Raw genomic sequence first — 22919 nt, 5'->3', positions numbered from 1 at the left:
GCATCCCCAGCAGCATCCCCTGAGCACAGCCCGGAGCAGCAACAGAGCGCAGCGGTGAGCAAGCGGGACGCGCCCCCGAGCACCCCCGGACATCCCGGCGAGCACCTCCCGAGCAGCCCCGAGCACCCTCCCGCAGCCTACCGGTGAGCATCCCGCGACTATCCCCCGAATATGCCGGGGAGCACTTCCCGAGCATCCCTCGAGCATCCCTTGAGCACCGCGGCGAGCACCTCCCGAGCATCCTGGGCAGCATCCCCTGAGCATCCTGAGCAGCATTCACTGGGCACTCCCGAGCATCCCATGAGCAGCCCCCGAGCATTTAATTGAGCATCCCTCCAGCATCCCGGGGACCATCCCAGGGACCATTCATTCCTTGCAGCCTTTCCAGCCCCCCCCTCATTTCGTGCTCACCGCTCACCCCACAAACTTTCCAGTGGCAGCAGCAGCCACACAACCTCTCCCCAGCACAGGGCTGTGATGCCCAGGCACAACTTCACCTAAGTTGCTGAGAGGGAGCAGAGGCAGTGGGGCTTTGGGGGAGCTGAGGGGGTCCTGCTGCAGCAATATGGTCCACACCCCCACCGAGCAGCCCTTTGTCTCCAGCATGTCCTGCCCACACCTGCAAGTCTGGTGTCAGTGTGCACTGAGCCAGGACTGGAGCCTCCTTTTGAAGTCCTCCCCACCCTCTATCCCTCTTCTCCCCATGGGCAGAGCCCCCCCACCTCCAGAACAGAGACCACGGGGCACCGGGTAGCGGAGAGGGATTGTTGCGGGTTGCGGGGGATGCAGGGACCCCTCCAGACAGGAGCTAACTTTGCACACACGCAGTGTGCTGCATGCAACACAATCGGGCACAACGCACTGCAACGCAGAGCACCGTGACCCACCCCAACCCAATGCAACACGGCACGACGCAACACGACGCAGTGCAAGGCAATGCAACTCGGTGTGCAATCACCCAACCCAACCCTGTCTGTGCCCTCCTCCCCCAAAATCTCCCCGGATCCCTTCTTCCCCTTCTGCAACCCCGCCTGGAGGGGCTGGCAGCCCTCTAACCCTCTCAACCCATGGAGTGCGGTGTGATGCTGAGCTCCCTGGATCACTGGATTTGCACTTGGAGTGCGGTCTCCAGATGGGTGGGATGGAGCTGAGCCATGGGTTGGGTGCAGGTGGAACCTTGCCCCAGCATCAGGTAAAGACAAAGGGGACAGCAGCAGTGTTGGGATGCCTCTGAGCTCCTGGCATTAGGGTTACCAATGCCACTAGTATGTTGCAGTGCTGGGGACAATGATATGGGAGATGATGACAGCAAGAAACATCCCCCGTCTTGCTCCTCCCTACACCACATCCTTTGCCTTTTCCAGGAGCATCTTACCTACCTGGACATCTCCAGCATGAACAGGGGTCCATGAGCCCGTCTTGCAGCCCCCAACATGGAGAAGACATATTCACTGACCGCCCACTACGATGAGTTCCAGGAGGTGAAGTACGTGAGCCGCTATCAGAGCGGCACACTGCCCAATGGCTTTGCTCTCCAGTTGGGTGCTGGGGCCAAGAAGCGCAGTGGCGGTGGGGGGCTGCCGCGCTGGAGCCGCAGGGAGATCTGCCTGCTCTCGGGGCTGGTGTTTGCTGCCGGGCTCTGTGTCATCTTGACGTGCATGCTGGTGCTCAAGTACCTGGCGGCTGAAGGTGACAGCTACTGCCTGGAGGGCTGCCAGGAGAAGAAGGCTTTCCTACGGGCGTCACGCTTCCTTAGTGCCAACATGGATGCCACCATCGACCCCTGCCAGGATTTCTATTCCTTTGCCTGTGGAGGATGGCTGCGTCGGCACGGCATCCCTGAGGACAAACTGGTGTACGGCACCATTGGGGCCATCGCTGAGCAGAATGAGGCCAAGCTGCGGGCGCTGCTGAGCCGCCCCGTGCGCCGCCGTGCCGCCACATCAGCCGAGAGGAAGGTGAAGGAGTTCTTCCGCTCATGCCTCAATCGGGCTGAGATTGACCGTTTGGGGCCGCGGCCCATGTTAGAGGTGATTGGGGAGTGTGGTGGATGGGATGCATCGCCAGGTAGCGGAGACCTCAATGAGCTGCTCTACAAGACGCAGGGGGTCTACAGTGCCGCCGTGCTGTTCTCGCTCACTGTCAGCCTGGACGACAGGAACACCTCCCGCTACGTCATCCGGGTGAGGACACCTTGCCATCCTTATCCCAGTGGCACTGCTGTGACAGGCTGCCCCACTCCTGCCACCCATGTCTCTCACCCTATGGTGCAATCAGGGCATGGATGGGTTCTGTCCAAGTGGCCAAGCCTCAAACATTTTCAGTGGGTACAGCTGGGACATGGCAGTGGCATGGTGGGGACACCATGGTGGGCATGATGATGACATGGTTGTGGGGCACAGCAATGGAACAGTGGTTTGGCATGTTGGGACATAAGGGTGGACACCAAGAGGGCATGGTGGGAATGATGATGGCATGGTAGGGATGGAGATGGCATGGTGGACTTGGAGATGGCATGTTGGGGATGGAGATGGCATGGTGAGGATGGGGATGGCATGGTGGGGACAAGATGGTGGGTATGGCAGTGATACTGGTGGGCATGAAGTCTCTCTGATCCCCATGCCTGGTGGTGCTGCGGATGAGGGATGTGACTGTGTAGGTGTGTGTGTGACTGTGTGCGAGGCAGGGGACGGGAAGGAGAGTGACTGTGCTGAAGGAGTGTGCGTGTACACTAGAGGGAGCGTGTGTCACAGGGAAAGGCTTTGGGTCTGTGTGATGGGGAAGATGCAGGCGTGCGATGCGTTCGGTTGTGCAGCATTGCCCATCCCTGTGCTCCCCATGGGGCATCCTGCACAAAGGAGTGAGGCCACTATTCGGGGTGTCAGGGGGTGCCCTGCCACCAGTGCAGCTCCCCACTCGCCCTAGAGCTCTGCTCACCCCCTACTCCCATCTCTCCACAGATCGACCAGGATGGGCTGACACTGCCAGAGCGCACCCTGTACTTGGGGCAGGATGAGGAGAGTGAGAAAGTAAGGAGTGGGGGACAAAGGGAGAGAGGGGGCAGCATAGGTGGCACACACATCCCTTCCATTGGCACAGATCCTGGCTGCTTACCGTGTCTTCATGGAGAGGCTGCTCACACTCCTGGGGGCTGAGCACGTGGAGCAAAAGGCGCAGGAAATCCTCCAGCTGGAGCAGCATCTTGCCAATGTGAGTGGGGGTCCTGGGTTTGGGGTGCCCCTGCCCTGCCCTTGAGGAATCCATCCCCTTGGACATCTGCACTCTAAGGCCTTGGAGACATTCACGTCTTGTCCATGGGACTCCCAGGGACTCCAGTTGGGAACTCCCAGTTCCACTCCCCATCCTTGGAAACCTACTCAAGGCCTTTAAGTACCCCACGCCCATATCTTGGGGAACCTTGGTCCCAACCTCGAGGGACCTCCATGCCTAGTCCTTGGGTACCCCAGCTCCTTGAGGGCCCCATGCCCTTATCTTGGGGAACACAAATTCCAGCTTTGAGGGGCCTTGTGTCAGCCCTTGGGACTCCCATTGGGGCAACGAGACACGGTGGATGTGGGCCCAAAGCCCTTCTTGCCCCAGAGCTGTGCCTATCCCCATGCCAACTCCCCTGGATGGGAAGTGGGGAGGTGACAACTGTACCTACCCATGCAGATCACAGTGTCCGAGTACGACGATGTGCGGAGGGACATCAGCAGCATGTACCACAAAGTCACTCTGGGCGAGTTGCAGCGCATCACCCCCACGGTGTGTTCCCCCCCACCAGCACCCTGCTACCCACATATCCTGCCTGCCCTGTGCCCTTGCTTGTCCCTCTCCTCTTGCTCCATCACTCTCCTTGCTGCCACTCCCATGTCCCCTGGTAAGAAGAACCCTGTGGTGCAACACCCTTATGTCCCTAGAAATATTCTGCACTGCTCCCCCAAATCAATGTACTCTGGATGGTGATGAGTCCATCCTGCACTTCCCTGGGTGCTGGGTGCAGTGTCAGGACCAGACTTGGTCCCGTGGGAAGGGGTGGTTGAGGCTGAAAGCCCAGTGACACGGATGGGGTCCCCACCCTGATGTGCTCCTTGCTGCCAGCTCAAGTGGAAGCGCTTGCTGGACCGCATCTTCCATGACAACTTCTCAGAGGATGAAGAGGTGGTGCTGCTGGCCACTGACTACATGCACAAGGTGTCTGACCTCATCCGTGTGACACCCAGCAGGTGAGGGGGTGATAATGGGGTGGGCACATGGGGAGCTGTGGATGGATCCTCAAAACCATGGTGGAGGGCAGCATTATGAGTCCCCGCCAGAACCTCCCCATCGTGGTTGCCAACAAAGCCATCACCCTGCACCATGCCGTGGACATTGCAGGGATATCCACAGAGCCACCTCATTCCTGGGTGCCATGAGACATGGGCACTCCATGCTGGGATGTCCCCTCTCTGGTACATGCCCAAAAGGGACCTGATCCCACCCCATTTCCCCAGGATCCTTCACAACTACATGCTGTGGCGCATTGTGGTGGTGCTGAGTGAGCACCTCTCCACCCCTTTCCGTGACGCCATCCATGAGCTCTCCAAAGAGATGGAGGGCAATGAGAAGCAGCTGGAGCTGGGCAAGGTTTGCCTGAGCCAGGCCAACAAGCACTTTGGCATGGCCCTGGGCGCTCTCTTTGTTGAGGAGTACTTCTCCTCTGCCAGCAAGGCCAAGGTAGGTGCCCTCCTGTCCCCTCATCAAGGTGCCACCCTGCAAGTGGGTGGTTGGAACATTGTCCCACCACCCGTGGTGACCAACTGTAGGTGCAGCAGCTGGTGGAGGACATCAAATACATCCTGGACCAGCGCCTGGATGAGCTGGATTGGATGGATGAGGAGACACGAAGAGCTGCCAGGGCCAAGGTGGCAGCCCCCAGCATGTTCCCCTGTCTTCATCCCCATGGGGAGATGTTGGACAGGGGCCCTGACCCCTCTGCCTGCATTGCCCACAGCTCCAGTACATGATGGTGATGATTGGGTACCCCGACTTCTTGCTGAAGCCAGAAGCCATCGACAAGGAGTATGAGGCAAGGGGCACACAGGGGCACACAGTGTGGGAGATGGGCCCTACATCTGGCTAGTTAGAGGTACAGGCAGACCACGATGGGAAGATACTACCTCAGTACAAGACAACTCCTAGTAGATCACTTGCATGACCACAGCTACATAGGTGGAGCCTTTCCCCACATTGCACCCCATTCTTGGCAGGGACTAAAGGTGTCCCTACCCCTGATGACCTAGGAACTCCAGGGAGGTGATGGGGACACAGTAGCACTTGTACCCCATACAGCGCAACATCACAACTCTACATTTTCTGTCCCCAAGGCTCATAGGGGGCGGGAGGACACTTTAGCTCTGTTCCCCACACTTCACGGGGCTGGACTTTGGGGCTGGAGTCCCCTCTGATATGGCCATGCCCCCCACAGTTTGAGGTGGATGAAAAGACCTACTTCAAGAACATCCTCAACAGCATCGCCTTCAGCATCAGGCTCTCAGTGAAGAAGATCCGTCAGGAGGTGGACAAGTCTGCGTGGGTATCGCTCTACTTGGGAGAGGGGCCACGGGGCATCCTAGCTGTGCAAGGGGGTGGCATTTCCCTGTCCCTCCACATCCCCATACCCTCCATCTCTCCTTGCAGGTGGCTCCTGCCCCCCCAGGCCCTCAATGCCTACTACCTGCCCAACAAGAACCAGATGGGTGAGGCATCACCCAGCATTGGATGGGGGCACAATGTGGGGTCCCCTGGCACCAGGGGATGCTGCGGGGTAGGAAAGGGTTGTCCCCACCCTGCAATGTTGTCCTCTGTTCCCAGTGTTCCCTGCCGGCATCCTGCAACCAACCCTCTATGATCCTGAGTTCCCGCAGTGAGTGTGGGGCTGGGAAGGGGGCTAGGGCAGGGCTCTGGGTGGGGACAGTTCCAGGGGTGACCACTGCTCCCTTTGGCAGGTCGCTAAACTATGGTGGGATTGGCACTATCATCGGGCATGAGCTGACGCATGGCTACGATGATTGGGGTGAGAGTCCTCCACCCTGCTGGGGTGAGAGAGGGGGTCTCTCTCCCTCGGCATGACCAGTAGTGGTGCTTGCAGGGGGACAGTATGACCGACATGGGAACCTGGTGCATTGGTGGACAGAGACGTCCTACAGCAAGTTCCTAAAGAAGGCACAGTGCATTGTCAACCTCTATGACAACTTCACCGTCTACAACCAGCGGGTGAGACCTCACCACAACGATGTCTAGGGACCCCACCACTCAACACATCTCAGCTGAGAACACCCTCAGAGCCCTGAGGGGGAAACTGAGGCACTGCCTTCATGCCACCATGGGGACAGGGAACATTTCTGCTCAACCCATGTTGCTCCTCTCTTGGCAGGTGAATGGCAAACACACACTGGGGGAGAACATCGCTGACATGGGGGGACTCAAGCTCGCCTACTATGTGAGTGTTCCCCACCCTGGGGTGTCACAGCCCTGGCAGGGCCACTGCAGTCCTGCTTTCTGGGGGTACTGTGGCAAAGTTTTGCACTTCTTATTCTCCAGGCTTACCAGAAGTGGGTGCGGGAGCATGGCCCCGAGCACCCCCTGCACCACCTGAAGTACACCCACGACCAGCTATTTTTCATCGCCTTTGCCCAGGTGAGGCGGTGTCTGTGGCTATGAGCAGCTCCTGGGCTCTGCAGATACTCCCCACTATCCACCGGACCACCCCACACAGCCTGTGTGCTCTTGGGGACCCTACAATAACAACCACATTCCCCCATCTCTGTCAGAGACCCCCCACTACAACAACTTCACATGAACCTGGAGGACCCCACAATTGCACATACCACAGCCCCAAGAGACCCTACAATAACAAACAGCATGACAACAACAAACATTCCCAATGCTTCCAATCCATCTGAACCACATTTGTAGGGTCCTGGGAGACCGTACAATAACAAACACAGCATTGTTGCCCTCATCCCCCAGCAGCCAGAAGGGCCAATCGCAGTGGGTACCGAGCCCTTGGGGGTCCTGATGGGTGTCAAAATCTGGAGTTCCTTCCTGTCTCACCCATGGGACTTTGTTCCCGCAGAACTGGTGCATCAAGAGGCGATCCCAGTCCATCTACCTTCAGGTGCTGACAGACAAGCATGCCCCAGAGCACTACAGGTAGAAATGTGGGCATGGGTGGGGTGCGGTGCCATTGGGGTGGGCAGAGGTGAGGGGCAGGGTCCTTGGGACAGCTCTGAACTTTTCCCCCTGCCCACAGGGTCCTGGGCAGCGTCTCACAGTTTGAGGAGTTTGGCCGGGTTTTCCACTGTCCCAAGAACTCGCCCATGAACCCGGTACACAAGTGCTCGGTGTGGTGAAGTCGCTGTCCCCACAGGCTGGCACCCCAGTACCCATCCCTGCACCAGTGCCGCTCTCTGCCCACTCCCCACCTGCCCTAAAGGCAAAGGGTGCACCCAGAATAAGCAACCACTTGGGGTGGGGTGTGGCAAGGCAGAGGGGACACACTGGGGTTATGAGCTCTCTCCCAGTGGTACCTTCTTGTCCATGCTACCCCAAAGCTCCCAGCTCCCCACATCCAGCTGCTCAGGGCAGGGAGGGGACCTGGAGGCACTGGGTGTACCAAGAGTACTAATCCCTGTGCCAGCCCAATCCTTTTCCCATTAGTCATTGGGGGCTGGGGTGATGCCAGCCTGTCTGGAATTGCACACAAATGTGCTGTATTTTTTGCTGCTCTTTCTGGTCAATAAAGCACTGGATATGCCAGATGTGCCAGGGTATGGCATGGGGACAGGTGGCAGCAGGCAGCACAATGGTGGGGAGACTCATTTGGGCAGGAGCATCCTTCCCATCCCACACACCAAGTGGCACATGTGCTAACATCACACCAAGGTTTATTGAACAATGGGTGCCCTGTGCAGGCAGCGAGGACTAGTCCATGCCCGGGATTTGGTGCACCACATCCAAAGCAAGGATACTCCAAAGAGCCCCTGTCCATGGGTGTGCACTGTGGGATGGGGATGGAAGCTGCGGGGTCAGTGGAAGAGGGATAAGAGCAAAGCAGGCAGAAGCAGAGCCAGGGGGGTGAGGTGGGCTGAGGGTGCAGCATTGGTGCGCTGGCGGCAGTTTTCATAGGGCTCAAGGCAGGCGGCGTAGGCCATGGCGTGGGCGATGTAGTTCTGCTCCTGCACCCCGTGGAAAAGGTAGGCCATGGGGCCTTTGGCCAGGATGGCCACATCCTCACCCCCGTGGGTCTCCGAGCTGAGGGGGACAGCCGCCTGCTGCATGTAACTGAATTCCTCTTGGGGGGAGAGAAGCCTGTGAGTGGGGAGATGGCCCCCAGCCCCGTCCCACCACCACGCTGTTGCCCTGTGCCCTCACCAGCAATGCTGCTGTTCACATCAGGCCGGGTGGCACCTGGGTAGCCTGGCCCATTCCCATAGAGGATGGAGGTGTAGTTCTTCTGGTCGGTGGCTTGTAGAGGGGCCAAGCCTGGGGAGGAGGTAATGAGGGGGGATCATCCAGGAACACCCACACCACAACCTGAGAGAGGAGCAGCATCCAGCGTGGAGCCATTCCCTGCTCTGAGCCCTACCAAAGATAGAGGTGCCACGCAGGGTGTAGCCACCAAAGGAGAAGACGTGTGAATGGTCAGCAGTGACCACAGTCAGTGTGTCCGCCTCGTCCAGCAGCTCGCCTGCCCGCTCAATGGCCGTGTCAAACTCCACCGCCTCCGTCAGTGCCCGCTGTGCCATGCCCTCGTGGTGGCCGTGGTCGATCCTCCCGCCTGCAGGCAGGTAACCACAGTGGGTTGGAAACCACTGCAGTGACCCATAATGCGGAGCCCATCACCCCTCTCTCGCCCACCCTTGGGACCTCAGCCCTGAATTACCTTCCACAAAGAGGTAGAAGCCATTGGGGTTCCTGCTCAGGACGTTGATGGCTGCCTCTGTCATCTCAGTGAGAGAGGGATCCAGGGTGGAATTGTGCACCATTTCATACTTCATGTCCATGGGCTCAAAGAGACCTGGCAGAAGGACACAGTGAGCATAGCCTCAGTGCCTGCAGGCATCCCAGGAGTGCCACGTCCCGGCGTGTGGGGCATTTGTTACCCATCAGATAAGTCACGCTGGGGTCTGCAGCGGCAGCCAGCATCTCTGTCCTGTTCCAGACATAGCGGGCACCCTGTGGGTAGATACCCATGGGATCAGTGATGCCTGGCCCCATGCACAAGGGTTGGTGGGCAGAAGGCTGTCCCCTTTGTCACCCACCTGCTGTTTTGACAGCCACATGTCAATGAGGTTCTGCCCATCATTCCGTATCCCATTCTCGGAGCTGTATTCAGGATACTCAGGATCTGGTGTCCCCGCGGGGGTCATGTATATCCGACCGCCTCCCAGGATCACCTGGTGGGGATGTGATGGTCAAAGAGTGTGTGGATGTCTGGGTCAGCAGGGGCTGCCCCCCCATGGACAGGCACTCACGTTGATGTCCACGTTGTGCACCAGCTGCCAGGCGATGTCCTTGCAGCCCTCTGCTATGGCCTCAGCCGGCATGCTGGCGTCCGCGTACCAGTTGCGATCCACCACGTGTGCGTAGGTCCCCGAGGGTGATGCGTGCTGCACCCGAGAGGTCGTCACGATGCCCACTGCCTTCCCTGCCCCAACACACCCCACCATGGTGGGCAGCCCCAATGGTGTGAAGCCCCATGTCCCTACCACCCCATGCCCTGCACAGTACCAGCATTACGGGCTCGCTCCAGCACTGAGATCACCTCGTTGCCCTTGGTGGTGTTGCATTGGCCATAGCGTGCGGCCGCGCTCAGCCCCACCGTCTTGTAGTTGCCCTTCACCCCACACAGGTAGGCAGTGGCTGTGCCCGCGCTGTCAGGAACCACCCGGTCCACAGTGTATGTCTGCCGAGGACATGCACAGGGCACACTGGTACCCCTTGCCATATGTCTGCCCCACAGCCCCATTGCCTGCAGCATGGTTCCAAGTCCAGTACTGGGGGAAATTACCTTGGAGAGAGCCACGTAGGGGAAAGAATCCAGAGCAAGGGGGGTTTCGGGTCCCAGGTTCCCCTTCAACTGCCCCTTCAGTATCCGAGTGGCTGTGATGCTGGGGACCCCAAATCCTGGACAAGGAGTGAGGGTTCAGGTCACCCCCAGCCCAGATGCGTCCCCATTCCCATTTCACGGTGCACTGGTACCAGAGGAACTCACCATCTCCAAGGAAGATGATGAGGTTTTTGGCTTCAGTCATCCTCGGCTCAATCTTGAGGGTGGCATTGAGGGCAGCAGCTGCCTTCCTGTTCCAGAAGGTTGGATCCTCCTCCTCCACTGGGAAGGGGCATTGCCCACATCAGCTCATGGCACCCATTCCCCCAGGGCACCCAGTGGTGGACACCCCCAAACTGAGGACGTCGCTGGGCTCCCACTCATGGCATAATCCCACTTGGTGGGGGTACAGATGAACCCACAGGTTTGGGATGAGGGAAGGACACAGAGATGTACACCCTAATAGGAAGAGGGTGTGCAGCAAGAAGGGATGCAGTGGGAGAAACCAGCTGCCAAGTGGGATAGGGACAAATGCATGGAGGTAGAGGAGCTATAGGCACATCACACACTCCCTCCCAACCCAGACAAAAGCAGCACCCCAACCCCACAGGGCAACACCAGCCCAATGTCCCCAAACAGCAGACACAAAGTCCCATTCCAATGCTGGGTATCCCTGCTCCCTGCTGAACCATGCCCTGCGAGCAGCCAGGCCAGCACCACACTGGTACCAGGGGTGTCTGTCCCCATCCCCATCCCTGTTTCTACCTGGGATGACGGCAGCACCAAGCTCTGCCCAGAGGCCAAGGCAGAGGGTAAGGGGTACCAGCAGCCGCATGATGGAACTGGAGCAGCTGTCACCAGCTCCAGCGATGCCTGCCTCTTTTGCAGACTTCGGGGGGAGGGACTTTGGACCAGGATCTGCCCTTGAGGGGTTTGGCATTTCACAGATGGCGTGGCATCCTGTCGGGCCATCGGCTCAAAGGCCGTGGGGCTGGGCTGCTGGCACCTCATTGCCACCTTATTACTGGGTGCTGCGGAGGGGAGGGAACACGGGGTGCAGAAGGAGGGACTTGGGGTGCTCCTGATGTCTCCACCCGGCACTTCCTGGAGCGATAAAGGCGCTGATGGGGACTAAATGTCAGGACCAGCCCTTGTACCAGCCTGTGCACAGCACCTCAAAGCTGTGTGAACTCCTCTGTACCGTGGGCTTCCAGTAACCCAGGGATGGAGCTGTGGGTACAAGGCCACCTCTCACCACTGTCTCTTCTCCTGCTTCACCCCAATGCAGGCCCCAGTTAGGAGTCACAACAGTCACAACCTGGGGAAACTGAGGTACAACTGCCGCTACAAACCCTCTCATGGCACATGACACCAGACATCCCACATTTTATTGCATTCCTGTGATCCTGCCCACAACAGGGGGCTGAAGCAGGGCTCAGTGGGGTCTCTCAGCCCACCACCATGAAGGCAGACATGCAGAGGGCCAGGAGAGTGAGTGGAAGCTGTGGGGAGTGCTGGGTGCTGCCAGAGGCCCTACGAGGTGCACCACAGCGGGATCTGGCATCATAAGGCTTGAGGCACGCAGCATAAGCAATGGCATGGGCAATGTAGTGCTGCTCCTGCACCCCATGGAAGAGGTGGGCCATGGGACCCTGAGCCAGCACCATCACGTCCTCCCCACTGTGGGTCTCCAAGTCAAGGGGGACGGCTGCCTGCTGCCTGTAATCCTTGTCCTCTGTGGAGAGAGCAGGAGAAATGGTGCTGGGGGCAGCTCTTCCGCCCTTTGAATGAAGCAGCTCCCACCACCATGGTGTTGGGGCAGTTCATGCCCAAGTGAACCCCAGAAAAGTACCAGACCCCCACCCCATCCCTTCTCTTCCAGTAGAATCCTACCCACAGCTGGAAGGCTGGCGGCTGGGCGGCCCCCATCACGGATGCTGTATCCCGGCCCATTGCCATAGAGGATGCTGGTATAGGTTCGCTTGTCCTTCGCTTTCTTAGGGGCCAACCCTGACATGGGGAAGGGCACTGTCACCCTCTGCACCAGTCAGCAGCCTCCCCAGAGCTCCCATGGCCTCCCACGGAGGCACAGCACAGGGTGGGAGCAGGGGTGCTCATCTCTCCCTGGGTCCCACCGAAGATGGAGGCTCCTCGCAGCGTGTTGCCCCCAAAGGTGAAGACATGTGAGTGGTCAGCCGTCACCACGGTCAGTGTGTCAGAGGGCTCCGTCAGCTCGCCTGCCCGTGCCACTGCCCGGTCCAGCATGATGGCCTCTGTCAGCGCCTGCTTGGCCCGGCCACTGTGGTGTCCGTGGTCAATCCTTCCACCTGCACAGGGAATGAGGCCATCACCACCTTGTTCCCACCTGGCTGCCAGGACCCATGTCCCAGCCCGGGGCCCTGCACTCATCTTCCACAAAAAGGAAGAAGCCGTTGGGGTTCCTGCGCAGGATGCGGATGGCTTTCTCTGTCATTTCCACGATGGAGGGGTCCGTGGTGGTGTTGCGGTTCAGCTCGTACTTCATGTCCTTGGGCTCGAAGAGGCCTGGAGGAGCGGGGTCAGGGCTGCTTCGTGCCACCCAGAGTGGGGTGTCATTGCTGACATAAAGCCAGTGACGCTCTTACCCATGAGGTGGCTCACAGAAGTGTCATTAACCGCATCCAGGCCCTTCTTGTCCCAGACATAGCGCGCGCCCTGACAGCGAGGACACAGCGGTGGCAGTGGCACACACACCGTGCCCAGCGCTGCGTCCCCTCTGCGCTACCTCCCTGGTGCTGAGCCATTCGGCCACCAGGTCCCGCCCGTCCCTCCTGGTGCCATTCTGCGCCGGGTCGTCTGGGTACTCAGGGTCTGGGGTCCACCTGGGAGACATGTAGGCCCTCCCACCGCCCAGGATCACCTGCAGGGAGGAGGGGAGGGCTGCCACCGGCACGGGGACACAGCACCCAGGGATGCAGCCACCACGATGTCCCCAGCTCACGTTGATGTCAGTGTTGTGCACCAGCTGGTAGGCGATGTCCTTGCAGCCATCCCGCAGGGTCTCCCGAGGCATGTTGGCATCGGCGTACCAGCTGCGGCTGGCCGAGTGTGCATAGGCAGCAGCAGGGGATGCATGTTGCACCCGTGTGGTGGTCACGATGCCCACCGACTTACCTGCAGCACGGCACAGGGTCTGTGGCGAGCCCACCTGTGCCGTGCTGGCCTCTGCAATGAGCGTACCCACCCCATGTACCTGCCAGCCGGGCCCGGTGCAGGACGGAGTCCACTTCGTTGCCAAATGCTGTGCGACATTTGCCGTAGATGGCCGCGCCGCTCAGCCCCAGCGTCTTGGCATTGGCCTTCACCCCACACAGGTAGGCCGTGCCCGTGCCGGCGCTGTCGGGCACCTGCCGGTCGATGGTGTAGGTCTATGGGCGAGCAAGGGTCAGCAGGGCTGGGGGTAGCACTGTGCCCCCCCAGCACTGCCCCGCTCACCTTGGCCAGGGCCACATGGGGAAATGTCTCCATGGCCAAGACGCTCTCCTCACCCGAGCCACCGGCCAGTTGCCCCTTGTAGATCCGGGCTGCTGACACCGTGGGCAGCCCCATGCCTGCGACGAGGGGTGACAAAGAGCTGTGACTGGGGACAGTCCTGCCCTCCCTTTCCAGGGCCATGCTACCAGGGGAAGAGGGACCCACCAGCTGCTGGAGGACAGCTCTGTACCCAGCGTGCTGAAATCAGTGACATGGGAAATGGCAGCACCCATGGAGCACTCACCATCACCCATGAAGAGGATGATGTTTTTGGCTCGCTGTGCCACTGGCTGCAAGGCCAGGGCTGCCTCCAGCCTCCTCCTGGCCCCTTCGTTCCAATAGTGTGGGGTCTTCTCGGCATCTGGATGTGAGAGCAGAGCTGGGGGTGTGCAGGGCCCCAGAGCAGCCCCAGAGCTCCCACCCCACCATGTCCCCCATTGAGCTCTCACCTGAGGTCGCAATGGCAGTGCGCGGGGCGAGGAAAAGAAGGAGGAAGCAGATCCTGGGAGAGAGCAGCCATCCCATGCTGCCCAGCCCACGTTCCTTCCTGAGGCCGCCTGTGTGCAGGGCTGGGGGGGACACAGCCCTTTATGCCCTGCCCTGTCTGGCCAGAGGGCTGAGCCCCTGCTGCGGGTGAGACGATGGGCTGATAACATTCAGGGACATCTTCTGGCCCTGCCCTCCCGGTGTCCCCAGCCCTCCCCAGGGCCATCCCTTCCCCCCCAAGGTGAGGTAGGACCTCCAGCCTATTCCTGGGGAGCGGGGTTGCCCTGAGGCACTCAGTGTCCCCGAGGCTGTACGAGTACCTGGGGGTCCATAGCTCCACACCTGCAGAGACCTTGGGAACAGGTGGGGAGTACGTAGGTCAAAGGGCTGTTTTTGCAGATATGCTGGGCTGGGTTGGATTGAGCTTGTTTCCCCAGTGAAAAAACACAAGAATATGTTGGGATGAGGGGTAGGGGAGGACAGCTTGCTGTTGTGTCAGTGTCCTCAGGTTCCCTCTCCCAATGGACAGGGTGATACAGTGCCTTCTGTGTCCATGAGGCAGGAGAAAGATGGAAATCCACAGAGGAATGGGCTGCTGTGTCCACAGTCAGGGAGAAGTGACATCCCACATGAGTGGAAGGCAGGGCCATGGTACACAGATGCAAATGGAAGGATGCCACCAGCCCATCCCCTGGGGACTGCAGGGGACTGCAACATCTCCCAGCTCTTGGCATGCATGTAGTACCCAGCTCTGACCCATCCCAGGGCCCAACCCCTGGTGCTGAGCCAGGCAGCCAAGGCTCAGCCAGGTCCGAGCTACAGTGCATGGCAATTGTGTCCATGCCAGGGCCACAGCTGTCACCACCGACAACACAGAGCAAAGCACAGTGCTCACCCTCCCTAGTGCCAGCACAATGGAGCCTTTCCCTCTTGCCAGAAGCCTATCCCAGCTATATAGAGGTGATGACACAGATGCTGCCAAAGCACCGTAGAGGCAGTGGAGCAGACAGATGAAGCACACTGTGAAGGACTGAGGCTGGATGCTTCTCTCCACATAGAAGAGAGAAGTGAGGACATGCCCCATGCTCCTCAGTGTTGGGTGGGCACAGAGCCAAGGACAGTCCTGTCTGTGGCTGAAGGGTCCCAGTGTGGGGTTAGGCTGGCAGACACCCAGTGCTCGTCAGTAGAGGCTCAGACTGGGGGATTAGCGGAAGCAGCACGGGTTGGGAGCACGTGCATCCTCCTGACCCCCACCTTCTGCTGAGCAAACAGAGAGGCTGGGATTGCACAAGGCCCTGGGAGGCAGAGGGCAGCCTGGGAGATGCGTTATGGTCAGATTCCTGCCCGGGTAACAAGGCAAAATGAAACCTGCGCGCAGTCCCCATCACGGCTGCTGACCTGGCTTTATTTCATGACACATGGCCCAGCTGGGAGCCCTTCTGAGAGGCCTGGTCAGTCCACCCAGCCTAAAGCAGCCCCTCCGCTTTCAGGAACATTCAGTCTCCATGTAGCCCTCACCACAGGCACCCCCAGTGGCAAGGGACGGGCACCCACTGCCTCGTAAAGGAAAAAAAACAAACCATAAAGCTAAAAATATCTGCCAGTATGAACCCGATCCCTGGGTTAAAATTCAAATCAGAAATAAAATGATGTCAATCTTAAAATTCAAATCCCCAAACTCCTGGCGGGTCCCCTCTGTCCCCGTGGGTGCTGGTGCGGCGCTGGTGACAAAGTGTCAGAGCTGTGGCTGGGCGCGCTCACTTCTCAGTGCTGGGCCTCTTGAGCAGAGCGCTGTATTTCAGGGGAACCCCGTCCGACTTCAGCACCACCTCCACCAGCGTGAAAATGGTGATCTCCTGCAGCAAGGACACAGAGGGGAGAGGGGATTTTCAGCGGGTTGCCATCACAGCAGGGTTTAGGTTGAGTCGCGTTTTCTCAGTATCCTACAATGAGGGAATGACCGCTGGTGCTCGCACAGCGAAAGGAGACCTGGGAAGGGATTGGATAAGGGATACGCAAGGGAATAAAGACTGCAGAAAATCAATGTCTGCTGCTCAGGAATGCACGCTGCCTGCCGGCCCCCAGATCAATCACTTTGTGCAATGGTGCAGTTTAGGGACATAAATCATCCATCAGCTCTGCACCCAACACAGGACAACAAGATGGCCGGGACAGCTGGAATGGACACGTGCGGTGCTGGGGATCGTGCCCTGGTGTGTGCCCTCAGCCCCTTCTCACTGTCCCCAAGGTCTGGCAGGGCCATCCTTCTGGGCTTTTAGGGAGCAGGAGCAGGCAGAAAGCCTCTCGGAATAACCCAGTCCAACCCTTCTTGTTCCTTCCGCACCTGCTGCTCCAGATTCATCACTCTGAGCAGGAAAATCTCACTGAGCTTTAAATGCATCAAAGCACTCAATAAGGAGCAAAGCAGAGGGAAGCCATTCTGCAGCCATCCTGTGCTCAGCTCTGTGCTCCAGGCTCTGAGATGTGCTTGAGGAGAGCTCAGAGCTGCTCCCAGGGGGAGGGCTCTGATGTTTTCTTAGGAGGTGTGGAGGAGTTTCCTCCATTGCTGAGTGTTTGCTTAACCAAAACGTGCTCTGCTCATGCTGGGGGCTTCGTTTTTCAATGCAGGTTCCTGCTAGGGTGTAAGTAATACCCACTCCTGCAAGGAAGGAGGAACCGAGGCCACTTCAGGATGCATGCAGAGGCTTCTGTGAGCCAAGTGCAGCTTAAGAGGAGAAAGTCTGCAGCAGCCCCGGGGAGCTCTACTCTGACCCTCCTGAGCTGAGCAACATTTCCCCTGGGCAGGAAGGGATCTTCCAGGTCAGCTCTATCAGGAGTATCGCTCTCCCAGAACAGAGCTCTCAGTGCGAGGACAGGGTTGGATTGAGCCCTCCCATCCCCGCCCAGGCACCAGGCAGAGATCACAGCAATCAACACAGCTGTGATTTTACAGCCACGCCAGATAAATGTTGGCAGAGAGGCACCACTTAATCAAGCCAGACAAATGCGATTGCTCCCTCTGATTGAGTTACCAAGTTAATAGATGACAGGGACACAAGAGAGAGATTTCTAGATGCTGTTAAACCATTTGACACTGCATCTCAGGAAGTCTGATTTAAAAAAAAAAAATCCTCCTAAATGGGTCTCAGCCCTGTCACATGGGTGGAAACCTGATGGCAGGGCTGTGTCAGCAAGAGGGGCAAGAAATATCAGAATGGGGGGGAAGAGGCTAAGCAGGAGCTGCCTTAGGCCTGATCTTACTTAACATCTTAATTGATGATCTGGAAGAAGGAAGTAAACAGCAAGTTAATTAAATTCAAGAGGAAACTGGATTGGGAGGCAGTGCACATAGCGGGCAGGGCAGAGTCTGAAGGCGGTGGTGGGGTCAGGCGTGGGGGCAGCGATGGGATGGAGTAGGGCTGGGTGGTGAGAGGAGATGTGGAGGCTGGGGTCGGGCTCCCTGGAGGGGGGACAGAGAGGGACAACAGATCTGACCACCAGCAAGGCATCGTGCCCCCCAGATTCATCCCTGTGTAGATCATGGGATGGATCCATGCGGTAATGAGTCCATGCTGTGCTGTGGGGTCTTACCTGGGACACAGATTCCTGCTCTGGGCTCTCCGGCTCCCACATGAGCGTCAGCTCTGGCTTCCTCCCCACCTTCTGGAAGTGGAAGCCCAGCAAGGGCAGTGCCTGCAGGCAAGGAGATGTTGGGAGCAGCCCGTGGCCCCTGGCACCCCCAGCCCCACTCCCTGCTTTGACTGCGGATGGTGATGACACTGCTTTTGCACAGAGCCCTCTGCAGCTCTGTAGCAACCAGGATGCAGCAGCCCATGTGTCTGAGCTAAGTAAGTAAATCAGGGGTGGCTGCTATACACAAACAGCCCATAGATCATGCTATGTGTTCTGCTTAAAGATGTCACTGCCAGCCATATAACCAGGTTATTATGAGAAGCTGCTGTCACTAACCGCAGGTGCTAGTCTAGGGCAGTGCTGTCACAGCCCCAGATACACCACGTGATTAAATGAAATGGAAGCCAGCCCCTTTTTGTTTCCTTGCTTCAGCCCCATGTTGATCTCTGTCCCCACAAATCTGCCTTCATTTCCTTTTAAGGAGACAAATTACCCACAGCATGTAGTGGGGAGAGTTGGTCCTCAGGGGACCGGGCTGCTCTGGGCCCCCAAGCCCCTCCAGGGAGCTGAGGGACACCCAGGCTGTGTTCAGTGCGCTGAGGCAGTGAGCGCATGGCAGTGTTGGGAACACCTACGTTGCAGTAGATTCGCTTCTGGACTCCAAACTTCAGCACCAGGACGTCAAAGGCCTCGTTCAGGACACCCATCACCATGGCCTCAGACTCCAGAGGACCGCACTCCTGTTAGGAGACAATGCACTCAGACATATGGTCTCATTTTTGAGTCTTCCTGTGCAGAGCCAGGAGTTGGACTCTATGATCCTTATGGGGTCCCTTCCAACTTGGGATATTCTATCACTTCTGACCCTTCACCAGAATGCCCAAGGGGAGCCCTGTCTCACTGTGCTGGTGACTACAGGTCCTAAAGCTCGGGGTCGGTCCCAGTGTGTTCCCTTCTCTACCCCAGACTGAGCGCTCATGGAGAAATCTGAGAGACCCCTTAGGAGAAGACACCACTGCTCCTACCCTGACGAAGACAGCAAAGAAGAGGTCGGTGCTGAGCTCCTGCACCCTTTTGGAAGCCATCTTCCTGTCATTGCAATGCTCTGCTTGTCGCTGGATGGCCTCCTTCTCCATCTTGACGGGAGAGCTGATACCTAGGAAGGAGATGAGTGACAACGACAGGTTCACACTCCCTCTTGCTCCAGAGATACTCCACAGCAGCCCGATGCCCAGCTCCCCCTGTGCACACTGAGGACACCCACGTGCCAAAGAGATGCCTGGTGGGATGCAGATCCCAAGCACTCAAGGCAGGAACCCAGGAGCCCCACCTGCATGGGACTCACGGCACGCACCGAGCGATGCGGAGAGCAGCCGATGCACAACGACGTCTGCGTAGCGACGGATGGGCGAAGTGAAGTGCGTGTAGAAGGGCACGTTGAGGGCGTAGTGGCGGAAGAGGGTCTCGTCCTTCAGGACGCCGGTGCAGAAGTACAGAGCCATCTGAAAAGCGGTGAGAAGCAAGGGGAGGGTGTGAGAAAGGAGGACAGTGCAGGACCATGAGGCTGGAGGGATCTCAGCCAGCAAGACAAAGCCTCTGGGTTCTGGGTCTGGCCGCAGGCTCTGCCGCCCCTGTTCTCATCACACATGCTACAGCTTTTATTTTTACATCTGTGAAACAGCAGCCCTCGGGGCTGGGAAAACAACACAGCCCGAGCCCAGGCGGGGAGGGGAGGCTGCGGGGTCAGAGGGTGGCAGCAGGGTCACAGCACAGTGGCGATTGAATGAACCCGTTTAAAAATAAGAGCAAGTGATTTAAAACAAACAGGAGTAGGCAGCTCTGATTACAGAGCTGTCGTGGGAGCCACGGTTTGGGCAGCTGCATCCTCCACTCTCCAGCACGGCGGCGCAGCCAGCTCCCGCTGAGCAGCAACGCACTGATCCGGGCAAGTAAATAGTGCAGGTTAAAAAAAGCAGCGTCGGTCCCGGCCTTATTATGAGACCCAAGAGCAGGGCTAGGAGCTGCCAATTTCCACAACCCAGAACTAAATTGTTTCTGATGGACTCCACGAAGTATGGTCTCCACTCAATTAGTTCAGCTCCCACTGAACGTGGCTCTGCGCGGTCGGGCAGGGAGACATGCTCAGAGAAGTCAGAGAGATGCTGCCTGCTGTTATCCAGGGCATTTCCTGATGGATGTGCCAAGCCCAGCTGCTGCTGGTCCAGTTTTCAACACCCTGATGACAAGTGATGACCCTTGCTGAGGCTGGGAACAGCTTGATGTCACAGCAAAATCTCAGAATCATAAAATCATACAATGGTGTGGGTTGGAGGCAGACCTTAAAGCCCACCGAGCTCCAAATCCCCACTGTGGGCAGGCTGCCCCCCCACCAACCTGGCCTTGGTACCTCCAGGGATGGGAGATGGGATGGGATGCTCCTTTGGGCCATAGTAGGGTTACACGCTGGCACTTGCCTGCTACCTGTCCTCACTACCACAACAGCACTCCACAAAAATACCAGCCTGATGTAGAGCAGATGTTTTCTCATTAGTAGGTTTGACTAGCAAGTGGTCGCAAAGCCCCAGGGTCCGACTGCTACAATCCCAGGAGAACAATAAGGAGCCTGGAAATAAATCAGCCCCAGCCAACCCAGGCTGGCTCTGCTCTTGCGGACAGATTGAATCCCCGAGTGACTGAGCCCCTGAAAAATGGTATGTCACTGCTCTTTCATCTGTTACGAGCTCCTGGTGCAGCAATCCAGGCAGACACACGCGTTACCCACTGCTTGCCTCCTTCCATGAGGCTGACGGCCACCAGCACGCAGCCAAGACGGACGACACAGTGTGCCATCAGCACGGGATCAACCTGCTTTTGTTACAGCTGGCTGGATGCGGCCTTGTCCCCGAGACACCCGCTCCATCACCTGGGACACGGGGCCTCTCTGCACCATCTGTCAGAGCCACGGCCCAGCCCTGTGTCATCCCGCTCTGCAGCTGCCAGCTCAGAGCTGTGCTCTCCTCCATTACAGGCTGTGGGGATGGGTGGACGGGGCTGATTTTCCCATCTGCTCCAGTTAGCAGGGGTAGGTAGCGAAAAGTCCTCTTCCCACTTGGAAACTGCCCTTTCTGAGGGGCACTGACACGGACATGCACTGCCAATCCTCTGCTCCTAGCAATAGGAACAACAGTGGGAATCTCAATTGCTCAGGGTTTAAGGAGCTGGTCCAGCGAACAGCATGTGTGGGGAGGGAACACGGACTGCAGCAGGCAACACTGCTATCTTGCACCCCAGCAGCTCCACAGCCCTTCCTTATGGACAGGAGATCATATGGATACACCACAGTGTATCCAACTGCACAAGCTCATCCCAGACCAAGAGGGATTTCTGCATCTTCTGGCACCTGCAGAGGTAATGAGCTCAGCTGTAAGCTGGGTTGTGTCTATTATGTGAGATGCTAGGCAGTGGGTCTGCCAGGAGAGAGTGGGCTGCACTGTACACCTGAGCACAAGGACATCTTTACCTTCTGAGGATAGTGCAAGTTGAGTTCCTGCCAAAATGCTTTATCTCACAGAATATCTCCTCTGAAAGCTCCTTTGCTTCTTCCCCAAACTGCCTGCTATTTGCTCCTCAGAAGATTTCATCCTCCAACAAAGCCTGGGCTTGCACCAAAGCATGACCAGAGAGGGACCCTAGGGAATGCACACCACCTGCTGGTGCCTTCCACCAGAAAAGGAAGACATTACAGAAAGGACCAGGACAAACCAGAGCAGAACATGGGATCCAGGAGAATACAGCCAGCACCAGAGGCACTCCCTGCACTTCAGAAAGCAGCACTCCTGAGCTGAAAACACACGCAAGCAGGTGATTTACTAAATGGTTTTGGTCCCCAATTCCGCTTGCAAGCATTAAGTCACTAAAGTACAGCAGGACTTCAGGCAACTGCTAACGAGTAAATGGAGCAAATGAGCTAATTAGAAGAGTGACAGTCAAATGAGTGATGTAGGAAAGATGATTCATCCCTGCAGCATTTGGCAGACCACGGCAGAGAGACCATTCCAGCAACATGCTCCCGTCCCTATGGGGTAGGACTTCCCTCAGAAGAGGCTGTACTATGCCTAGCAGCAAATGTAGAGAGACAGATGCCTCATAAAAAGGTTTCTGATGGTGATAAGCACCCAAGTAATGTACTGAGCTGCAGATGCATCAAACATGACAATCACTGGAAAGAGCACAACGAGCCTCCAATGCACAGGCATTGACAGGAGGTCTCAGTCCAGAAGGTGACCAAAGCGTTTCCAGAGCTTTCCTGCTTCTAAGAGGATGTGCCTGAATACCAGACTGTGATTTGTGGCCAGATATGTGGTTTAGTGGGCGTGAGTGATGGATTGATGATTGGACTAGATGATCTTAGTGGTCTTTTCCACTGTTAGTGATTCTGATTCCCACAACCCTACACTGTCCTGACACCTGATTTCTTCTTGGACAAGAAACCAGTTTAGATACCATGACATGAGGTGGCATAAATATGAACCACAGAGCTTGTCACCAGTTCTTCATGGAGCAGACTGGGTTCTTGTGAGTCTGCTGGCATCCTGCACATCACCTCCACTGTGATATATCCCAATACTACAGAGGCATTGCAGAGTGCAAGGAAAGGCTCAGCTTGACCCTGCTGACCTTACAGCATCATTCCCTGCATCCAATCACTCTTTCCCTACGTAGTGACTAACTTAGGTAATGCAGATGGAGTCAGGAATGGAAATGGGGCCTTGGAAAAGAGCTACAGATGTGTGGGTGTGTGGGTCTTACCTGCATGGGCCTGGAGAACATGTTGGTCAGCACTTCTTTCCTGGCTTCGGAGTATTTGTCAGCTCCAAATGTTTCATTTAAGCTTTTCTGAAGGAGAAGAGAGACAGTTTTCAGGCTGACAAACAGTGCTCAGAACCCCTCCCCTGATCTGTGCCTGGGCCCCATCCACACCAAGAGCTTTGGTGTGTGCACTGATGGGACTCCAGAGGGACATGAGGATGGGTGGTCACCGCCTGGAGCTCGTGGTAAAGAAGGGCTAGAAGAGTTCAAGGCATGGTGGAGGAACTGAGTGCACAGCTCTGCAGTGCTAACACCCTGGCGTGGTCAGCGAGCAGGGAGAGTGGCGTGCGGGAGGACAGAGGGGATGGGATTAACAGGGGATTAT

At 57.5% G+C, this 22919-nt stretch overlaps 4 protein-coding genes across 5 annotated transcripts in view; 1 reads left to right on the top strand and 3 right to left on the bottom strand.

The window, feature by feature from the left end:
* The first annotated feature begins 6 nt into the window (after positions 1-6).
* Positions 7-7822, top strand: ECEL1 (endothelin converting enzyme like 1). The gene is made up of 18 exons (XM_010716804.3): positions 7-143; positions 1365-2183; positions 2961-3029; positions 3100-3210; positions 3673-3765; positions 4102-4226; positions 4494-4716; positions 4806-4904; positions 4994-5068; positions 5468-5571; positions 5680-5738; positions 5854-5905; positions 5988-6055; positions 6131-6255; positions 6416-6481; positions 6583-6678; positions 7118-7194; positions 7295-7822. The coding sequence occupies exons 2-18, from the start codon at positions 1434-1436 to the stop codon at positions 7392-7394; spliced, it is 2292 nt and encodes a 763-aa protein (XP_010715106.1). The 5' UTR covers positions 7-143; positions 1365-1433; the 3' UTR covers positions 7395-7822.
* Positions 7823-7911: 89 nt separating this feature from the next.
* Positions 7912-10978, bottom strand: LOC100540856 (intestinal-type alkaline phosphatase-like). The gene is made up of 11 exons (XM_010716803.3): positions 10859-10978; positions 10259-10375; positions 10055-10170; positions 9775-9949; positions 9519-9691; positions 9306-9440; positions 9147-9219; positions 8927-9061; positions 8630-8821; positions 8416-8526; positions 7912-8335 (listed from the first exon to the last, which is right to left on the bottom strand). Exons 1-11 carry the CDS (start codon positions 10926-10928, stop codon positions 8070-8072), a joined length of 1563 nt encoding a protein of 520 aa, XP_010715105.1. The 5' UTR covers positions 10929-10978; the 3' UTR covers positions 7912-8069.
* A 110-nt stretch (positions 10979-11088) lies between these two features.
* LOC100540703 (intestinal-type alkaline phosphatase-like) lies at positions 11089-15383 on the bottom strand. Its single transcript, XM_031555057.1, is given in 12 exon segments — positions 11089-11828; positions 11987-12103; positions 12229-12422; positions 12505-12637; positions 12718-12787; positions 12858-12992; positions 13074-13246; positions 13326-13500; positions 13568-13683; positions 13851-13967; positions 14056-14157; positions 14160-15383. Coding segments are annotated over 12 exon segments (1722 nt in total). The 5' UTR covers positions 14263-15383; the 3' UTR covers positions 11089-11541.
* A 93-nt stretch (positions 15384-15476) lies between these two features.
* DIS3L2 (DIS3 like 3'-5' exoribonuclease 2) overlaps positions 15477-22919 on the bottom strand; it is a 163657-nt gene continuing 156214 nt past the window's right edge. For both annotated transcript variants that reach the window (XM_010716800.3, XM_010716801.3), the window contains exons 17-22: positions 22535-22621; positions 19080-19227; positions 18751-18881; positions 18361-18465; positions 17684-17785; positions 15477-15948 (exon numbers count right to left, since the gene is read on the bottom strand). In XM_010716800.3, coding sequence (XP_010715102.1) covers positions 15850-15948; positions 17684-17785; positions 18361-18465; positions 18751-18881; positions 19080-19227; positions 22535-22621 — 672 coding nt within the window. In that variant the 3' untranslated portion in view covers positions 15477-15849. The remainder of the gene's footprint in view (positions 15949-17683; positions 17786-18360; positions 18466-18750; positions 18882-19079; positions 19228-22534; positions 22622-22919) is intronic.

Source organism: Meleagris gallopavo, chromosome 11 (genome assembly GCF_000146605.3).
Source record: "Meleagris gallopavo isolate NT-WF06-2002-E0010 breed Aviagen turkey brand Nicholas breeding stock chromosome 11, Turkey_5.1, whole genome shotgun sequence".
In the NCBI taxonomy this organism is placed as follows: Eukaryota; Metazoa; Chordata; class Aves; order Galliformes; family Phasianidae; genus Meleagris; species Meleagris gallopavo.
Note: the sequence above shows the minus strand (reverse complement) of the source record. Positions and strands in the feature narration are given on the sequence as shown.